Below are 9,000 nucleotides of genomic sequence, written 5' to 3' on the forward strand. Positions count from 1 at the left end.
GTGAATGATGTCGGAACTCGACCATAACACTTGTATCAAGTCGGCACTGAAAGTCTAATTAGCTATACCGATCTTCCAAATCCTTGTGAATTTCATTGGTTTCTATGGTTTTAACTCGTTAGGTTGGTGTGGCTTTCCGGAATACGGTTCAGCTAGAGACTTCAGGCTTAAGTCCTAATTTCTTAGCAAATCTCTTAGGGACACAAAAAAGAGTGTGTAGCACCCCAATCAAACACTGCATAAGCATGTAATTTTTGAAGTAAGTGGTACCTGATACGACTTCCTTGGCGTCGTCCGCCTCTTCTTGGTTCATAGCGAACACCCTTAGGCATTAGGCTTGTTCTCCTTTGGTTTGTGGGTTAGCCCCCACCTTCGGCCCAGTTCCCTTGTTGGTGCCCAGGCTGCTTGGTTGGCGGCCGTATGACAATCCGCGATCCTTGTGCCCTGCTTTTCCACATCCGAAGCACGCACCACTGGCTCTTTGACATTCCCCTGGGTGTCTGAAACCGCACTTCAGGCATGGCTTGGGTCCTTGATGGTGGCCGCGGAGGTTTGCCCCTGAGGACGGAAGGTCCGCCTGATTGGTTTGGCTTTCTTGACCTTCTGACCGCCCTGAGACGACTGACCGGCATGAGGTCGCTTGTTCTTATCTCTCCCCCTGCGTCGGATGTCCTGTTTTCAGCTCCGGGATAGTCGCCCATAAAGATCTACAAAAATTGGTGGGCTGATAAACTGCTAATGCTGACTGGATTCTACTGTTAATTCCTTCTTGAATCGGTCAGCTTCAAAACTTTCGGTCCGCCATGATGGCCGTGAGGCATTTTTTTTTTTTAAAAACAGACCCAAGTGCATTAAATGGGAGGGTATTCCACAACTGACATGTCTGGGGCTTGAGTGAGATTTTCAAATCACTCAACTTCTGCAATCTGACTTCGGTGGATAGTACTGTTTCAGAAATGTTTCTCGGGAAGTTCTGCCATTGTGACTGGTCTTGTAGCGGATCATGTGATGCGAGACTGCTTCCCCTACCTTAGCTGCTTTGTCTTCCAGTAAAACGGCACGATCACATTCACTTTGAGTGCCTCGGGAACTTCCAATAGCCTCAACTGAGTCTCGACACTCGTTAGCCCCCTCTGGCCAACTTCAGGCCCGGCGTCCCCTTTGAATATCGGACATCTGTTCTTACGAAGGGACTCGTAATGAAACTTTGACTCCAATTCGGTGGTGGGGTGGTGGAGGTGGTTGATTGGCATTTGGGTTTCCCAACCCTTGCAGTGTTGTGGCCACTAGGTGCTATGGCCCTGAGATCAGCTCTGCTTAAGCCCACTCTGGGAGTGATTTCCGCCCGTCTTTGGATTTTGTTATTGTCGTTGTGGTTGTTAGCGTACCGAGGTTGCGATTGTTTGTGGGGGTCTTCCGGCCATTTCCTTACAATTCAAGTCTATGCTTTGTAGTACGAGTAGGATTCATTGCAAAGATTGTGCAGACGAAATTGACATCAATTGAACAAATAAATATTTTATTGATTTCTCAAAAAGGAAAAATAAAATGACAAGACCAATCTAAACGGAAATAATGAACATGACCAATCTTAACATGAAATCGATATAAATGTACTGAAGGAAAAGAAAACATCGCAACCATTGGATAAATACAAGCATAGTTCACTAAAAACGCTCTAATCGCTATCTCTCCATTTCCCCACGGCCACGTCAGGTGGGGCTTCTTCCTCCTCGGGATCCTCAGGCATCTCTGGGCTAAGAACTCTGCACGCTGCATCTGAAGACTCTTGATTTTCCGATTCCAACTCAGCAATCTCTTCTCGGGGTCAGAATCTTTCCTATGCCGGTCATTCAAATTCATTTTCTTGGCCCTGTGCGCAGTTGACTCATTCTTCTGGATGAGCTCCTTCTCCTTTTGCTTTCATTTCGTTACCTCCTTTGGATAGGCCTTTGGTTATTCTCAGATAATTGCATGATCACATTCCAGAATTCTTCAATTTTTTCTCATCATCAGCCGTGCTTGCGGGCTGGCTTCAGACGTTCTATGTTGCGTCTATCCAATTCCTCCTTAGCTTGCTTGGCTTGACCCATCTTTATTTGTAATAATGACTCTCGTTTAGTTGCAGCTATGTTCTTTACCGAGCTCGAACATTCAAAGCCTTCATCGATCCTCTTTTCCCTTCCATCAGCTGGTGTCAGATTTCTCCACTTGTTGCCTCCTCTCAAGCTTACTAGCTCTCAACCTCCCTGATAGTCCTATCCTGGTGTCCTATAGCCAATTCCTTTAAGCCGTATAAACAGCCTGAGCGCGAGTGCAATGCTGTGGAAATCCAAACTGAATAGTCTCCTATGGGTAATCAGGGATACTTTCTACGCGCCGTGACACGCAAACGAGCCATTTCCTAAAAAAACAAAGGAAAATGACTCAGAACAATCATTAAATAGGACATAATAAAATTCAAGGTTATATCGAGAGTCAAAATATGAAAATATTCACAAATTTCGAACATTTCTACAAAATGGAAGTTTGAGATAGACACAGGATTCGGAGCATGTGTCGAGAGGATCCATAACAGTTGGACCGGAATCGAATTCGTAGTTTCCTATTGACAGTTCTAAGGGTTACACAACCTTTCCTAAAACGGCAAAAACGACGTTTGGAGGCCTAAACGAAGGATTTTCGGACGATTGAACCACTACCTCACGACTTTAGGGTGTTGACTATCCGATCGTTGGGCGTTTCGAGGGAATGGCGTCGGTCCGATTAAAATTTCGTCCGGAAATTTTTTCGGTGGTTTTTTTTTTGTATTTTTCGAAAAAAATCTTTTCCCCACCTGGGGATTATGAACCTGAGGCTCGATACATTAAATGTAACCCCGGACTGGAGTTTAGTCGGACATCGGCGGTTGTTCCTCAATCACACCAATCGGAAAAAAAACAAACCAGCCTCGTAGCAACAGTATAAACCGCAAAACCAGGTCTGGTGCATTAAACTCACCACATAATGTCTTTACAACCGAAAATACTAAACCACACCTGCGGAAACCGTTTACATAAAAATTACGAATAATTTAAAATCCAAATATATACTATTCTCGAATTTGATCACCAGCCCCGAGATTGTTCTGCGTCCTTCTCCTCCACCTGTTCTTCAGATTTATCTGGGAAGGTTTGTAAGGGGGAGGATATTTGGGAAATACTCAGTAAGTGGGGGCGCTCGATGTCACACCACAACATGCTATAAAATTTCGAAATTACCTACACACACACACACCCCCCCCATGCATTATTGGGACTCATACCACATTAGTCTCTTGAACCTGCCAATGAGATCCTCTTTACTTCATGGTTACTGAATTCGTCCCTAATTTTTTATTCCTTTAAGGAGGCGAGACCGAATACGGTTATATCCCCACCGTCTGAGGGTCATTCATAGTTGGGCGATTCCCTCCCAATCCAGTTGAATCCTTACGTGTCAAACATAAACCCATGCGCAATCTAAACCGAGGTAATTTAGTGTTGGTTGGTTGTTTTTGGTGGTGGGTTGGTGGTTGTTGGGGGGGTGTGTTGGGGGGTTTGTTGTTGTGGTTTGGGATTTCTTGTGGCAGGGGGGGGTTTTGTGTGGGGCTTGGGTTTGGGGTGGGTGGGTGGTTGGCTTTTGTGTGGGGGTTTGGGTGGGGTGGTGGTGGGTGGTTTTTGGGGGGTGTTGTATCGAAGAGATTGTCTCGACCGAAATTCGAAAAACGAAAAGCATACACCGAAATACCACATTTCAAACAAGCCCCCCACTTACTTGACCTCTGATGGGAAAAACTAAAAAGCCTAGGTTCTTGTACTGAACTTTCGAAGAACATTTCCTTCGCCGACTGGACTGCGGCGACCGCGCTCTCGGCTCTCGAAAATCCTAAGGAGACTAGAGCGGGAGAACTCGAAAATTTTCTGCTAGCAAATGGTGTGAATTTTCGAGTTATACGGCCCTCCTATTTTATAGGGGTTGCTTGCTATCTCGATCGAGTTTATCCGCGTGTTTGAATTGAATCAATCTCATCTCTAGATCTTGATCTAATTCAATTAATATTTCTCCCTGATTACTTGATGATCTAAAATTTCGAAATCTTGATATCTTCCCTTGGATAAAATTCGAAATCTTGATTCCTTCCCTTGGATAAATTTCGAAATTATGCAGTCCAGCCTGAAAAAATTTTGACTTTAGTCTTAATTCCAATATTCGGTAGACTTTTTATTCCCCAATATGATAAAATTATTTTTTCTTAATCCCAAAAATTCCCTACCTAAATTCGAATTGTGGTCATTTTCCAAAGATAAGTTTGCATATTTTTTTCTTAAAAAATCCTGGGAGGTCCAACTTTTAAATTTTTCCAAGCCTGTCTATTTATATCGTTGGTTGTATGATTCTCTATATCTAATGCTTTTCGAAAATCCATATAGAATCCTTCCAATATATTTCGAAACCTCCCATGTCATTTTCTTCAAGATTGAGATCCCAAGATGAAGTTATCTTACTGTTTCTAATTTTTATCCAGGTTTATCAAAATTATCTTCTTTCCGTTATAATTCGCATATCTCTCAAATTCCGAAAAATATACAGATTTATTTTAAATTCTTGCGTTCCAAATAATGTCAGATAAAATTATCCATTCATTTTCGAAAATCTTGCAATCTTGTACAAATATTATCATTATAAACATCATAACTCCGGATTATTACATCCTCCCTCCTTATGGATAGTTTCGTCCGCGAATTGGGTTGGCTTGGTTTATGAAAAGGTATAAGGGTATTAGTTCCTTATTCTTTCTTCTAGCTCCTACGTGGCTTCTCTTTCGGTGGTTAGACCCATTTGCACCTGACGTGTGGGCATGATTCGTCGCCTAGTACTTGGTCCTTGGTGTCCACGATTCTGATGGGGACTTCTTCGTACTTCAGCTCTTCTCCCAAGTTTTCGATCATGAGCGGTTCTACTTCCAACACGTGGCTTGGGTCCGAGATGTATTTCCGTAGTAGTTGGGACACATGGAAAACATTATGAATTCTTGACATGTTTGGCGGCAGTGCCAATCTGTATGCCAAGTACCCACCTTTTCCAGAATTTCGAAGGGTCCTACATACGGGGGTTCAGCTTCCCAACTTTGTTGAATCGGACCCTACTTTCATAGGCGATACTTTTACGTAGGCCTTCTGGCCAACGTTGAATCCACTGGCCTTCTTTTCAGATCTGCCCAACTTTTCTGTCGGTCTTGAGCTGCCTTGAGTTTCTCTCGGATGACTTAACCTTGTCTATGGTTATCTGTACGAGCTCGGTCCTCTATTGCCTTTTCTCCAATGTAACCTTGTCTATGGTTTTGGAGCTTGGAAAAATATGGAGGACTTTTAGAGCTTGCTGATAACGTATTATGAAAAGTAAATTTTGGTAAAAGTAAAAATCTCAAACTTTCAAAATTATCAAACTACACACTTTATAATATTTTTCTCCAACTCCATTGCGAATTTCTTCACAAATGGTGAGCCTACTTATAGAATTCTTTACAAATAATCAAAAAATAAATTATCATTACAAACATCATCACACACTAATTTTCAATATTCTACACCAACATTTTACCTAATTTTCAACATAAACCATTATAATTTTCACCAAAGATTTATTACATTTTCAACACTTAAATCATTTCTGTTTTTTAGGGCCTTTTGTGTGTGTATTTATATATATACACACTTATCTTAAGCCCAATTATAATATATTTTCTTAAATCATTTCTTGTTGTTACGGGCTTGTGCTCGGGTTTTAGCCTCCATATATCGATCACTCTTCTCCCTAATTTTCTCTTCAGAATTTCTCTAGGAGATTGATTCAAGTACATTTGATAATCAAACCTATTTTGCTGATAATATATTTGTGCTGATATAATTAGTCAAATTTAAAATTAGGAAATTTCCACGATAACAATTCCAAACTTAAAAAAAGACTTGAAAGGATGGTCAACTCCGATCCTCCAGCTAGCTTAATGTTGAGGTCTCTTTTCTTCTTATAATGCCTTGCCCTCTTCTCCTAACACACTTTTATTTTCCAAGAAAGAAACAATACACAATGGATCTCATAATTTGAGGTATAATTCTCTTTTATATATATTATATATATATATATATTATATATATATAATGTTTGATTCTTTTGCAAACCATTTTCCTCTTAATTCATGGCTAATTTCTTGTAGAATTCGTCTTCAATTTTTTCACACAGGCAACTGCATCAGTGATCCTCTACTCCACCACTGAAGTTACCTCATTTGTCGTAGGAACTGATCAGTTCATTATTTGTAGTTTATTTATGCACCCTAATTGTGTCATTTGTATTATATCCTAAAAATCTTAGCCTATCATATTCTAATTGTGTGTGCTATATATATATATATATATTATATTATATAATATATATAATATAGCACGAAGAAGATTTGATTGGAATTGGATTTGGCTTTGATTGATCGATACTTTGTTGATATCTCGACTACTCGAATCGAACCCACAGTGAGTATGATCAAGATCAGAAGCAAAGGGATTTGGGGAGAAAAGATTTTCATTATTTTGTGCTTTTGTAAAGTGTGGAGTATAGGAGGAAGAGGTGATGGGGGGTGGCTGGAATTAGTTATTTGACAAAATGCTGGCTGAATGTACATGTTGGCCCACTCTTTTATTTATGTGATAAACCCAATCTCAACTCTAAAATTCCTCATTATATTCTTATTAAATCAAAATTTTCTGGTATTATTTCAGTTTTAAACATGATGTTGCCAATGTTTCAACAATATTTTGATTCTGATGATTTTTTATTGATGTAAAACTAATTTAACAAAAGAAGAATAACATCATTAAGCATTTTTTAATTAAATTAAAATCTTAAAAATTTGTAAATAGTAGAAATATAAAACAAATTTAATTAAAATTTATATAATAAGCTAGCAACTTAATTTCTCGGCAGAATATTGAATTGTTATGCTGTGTGGTATCATATTTTGATTAAAATCTCGATGTGAAAACCTTGACCAAAACGATTAAATAATTTGACAGCAGCGCCATTTAATCTTTGTATCTTGCAGCACAACAACAATGTACATATGTACGAGGAGTTGAATGAATAAAAATGGCAGAGAGTGCGGCATTGTTTCTCTTCAATCGGCTTACTCTCTTCCTCCAACAGGAGCAAGAATTGCTTGGAGGGATCGGAGACAATGCCGTGTATATTCGAGATGAATTGGGACAGATGAGGGCATTCCTTCGAGCTGCTGACGAGAAAGAAGAAACTGATCCACAACTCAAAGAATGGGTCAAGAAAGTGCGCGAGATCACTTACGACACTGAAGATGTCCTCGAAAGATACATGCTCAAACTAGCCCATTTACATTGTGATGCAGATGGATACAAAAGATACGTCAAAAAAATGTATGCCTCGGTAAAAAAAGTGATACTTCGCCATCGAATTGCATCTGAATTCCGAAAAATCAAGTTTAGAATGGAAAATGTTGCCAAGACTCAACTGAGATTCAAAGACATTTATGGTTTCAAGAATCAAGAGTCAAGCAGTAGCAGTAAAACGTATGACACACGAGGTGATGCGCTTCTATTGGAAGAAGAGGAGGTTGTGGGAATTGAAGAACCAAAGAAACAGCTGGTCGAGTGGCTTAAGCAGACTGATGATGGGCTTATGGTCATTTCAGTGGTTGGCATGGGTGGGTTGGGGAAAACAACCCTTGTTAAAAAGATCTATGATGATTCATCAGTAAACGCCAATTTCAATTGCCATGTTTGGGTTACTGTTTCAGAGAATATCAACTTAGATCGTCTTTTGCGAGACATGATTAACCAGCTTGCTAGTGAAGTCAAGCTACAACCACCGGAAAATCTGGAAGCAATGAATGGCGACGGAATGAAAGAATATGTTTATAAGTTTCTCAAGGATAAAACTTACATGATTGTCCTAGATGATGTTTGGAAAGTCGATGTATGGGAATCCATCAAATATTCATTTCCAAGAAATAATGCTCGTGGCCGCATCATCATCACGACTCGCTTTTACAACATAGGCAATGCTGCTTGTAGCGAGACCGGTGGCCATTTGTATAATTTAGCTCCTTTGACTGCTGAAATTTCGGAAAAATTGTTTTTCAGAAAGGCATTTCCAGGAAACTCATGTCCTTCCTATTTAAACGAAATCTCGAAAAGCATCTTAAAGAGATGCGAGGGCTTGCCGCTTGCAATTGTTGTGATTGGTGGGCTCCTAGCAACCAAGAACAACAATTTTGAAGATTGGAAAATATTTGAGCGCACCATTGGTCTTGAATTACAGGGAGACTATCTCAAAAGATTGAACAAACTACTGTCTCTCAGTTATTATGACTTACCATACTATCTCAAAGCATGCTTCCTATACTGGAGCATCTTTCCAGAAGATGATTTGCTCAGAAAGTCGGAGTTAATTCGTATATGGATAGCAGAAGGTTTTGTGGAGCCAAAAGATGGAAAGACACGGGAAGAAATCGCAGAGACCTATCTTAACGAGCTTCTCAACAGAAGTCTAATCGGGGTAGCAGAAACATATCTCGATGGAACCCCACTATCGTTTCGTATCCATGACATTCTACGAGAATACATCATTGTGAAATCTAGAGAACAAAATCTGTTTACAGGAACTAGCGAAGGAGACGTGATGCGTCCTGATAAGATCCGACGCATGGCAATTCATAGTAGATCTAAAGGGACAGACAATGTAAAGTATCTTCGCTCTTTGTTTTGGTTGGATTTTTCAGAATATTCAGAATCAGTCTTCCATGAGGTTTTGAGGCATTGCAGAATATTGAAGGTATTGAGTCTAAGAAATGCTCCAATTGATAGCATCCCAAATGATGTATTCAAAGTATATCACCTCAAATATCTCGACTTAAGTGGAACAAATATCTCTGTCATTCCAAAATCAATCGGAAAT

The 9,000-nt window shown here is 39.9% G+C and overlaps 1 protein-coding gene across 1 annotated transcript; it reads left to right on the forward strand.

Moving 5' to 3' along the window:
• Nucleotides 1-6,983: 6,983 nt before the first annotated feature.
• Nucleotides 6,984-8,997, forward strand: LOC140822578 (putative disease resistance protein At1g50180; the record flags this gene model as incomplete). Its single annotated transcript, XM_073183357.1, has 1 exon — nucleotides 6,984-8,997. A coding segment is annotated over exon 1 (1,836 nt), but the record flags the coding sequence as incomplete, so codon positions are not given.
• Nucleotides 8,998-9,000: the final 3 nt, after the last annotated feature.

This window comes from Primulina eburnea, unplaced genomic scaffold (assembly GCF_022965805.1).
Source record: "Primulina eburnea isolate SZY01 unplaced genomic scaffold, ASM2296580v1 ctg944, whole genome shotgun sequence".
NCBI lineage: Eukaryota > Viridiplantae > Streptophyta > Magnoliopsida > Lamiales > Gesneriaceae > Primulina > Primulina eburnea.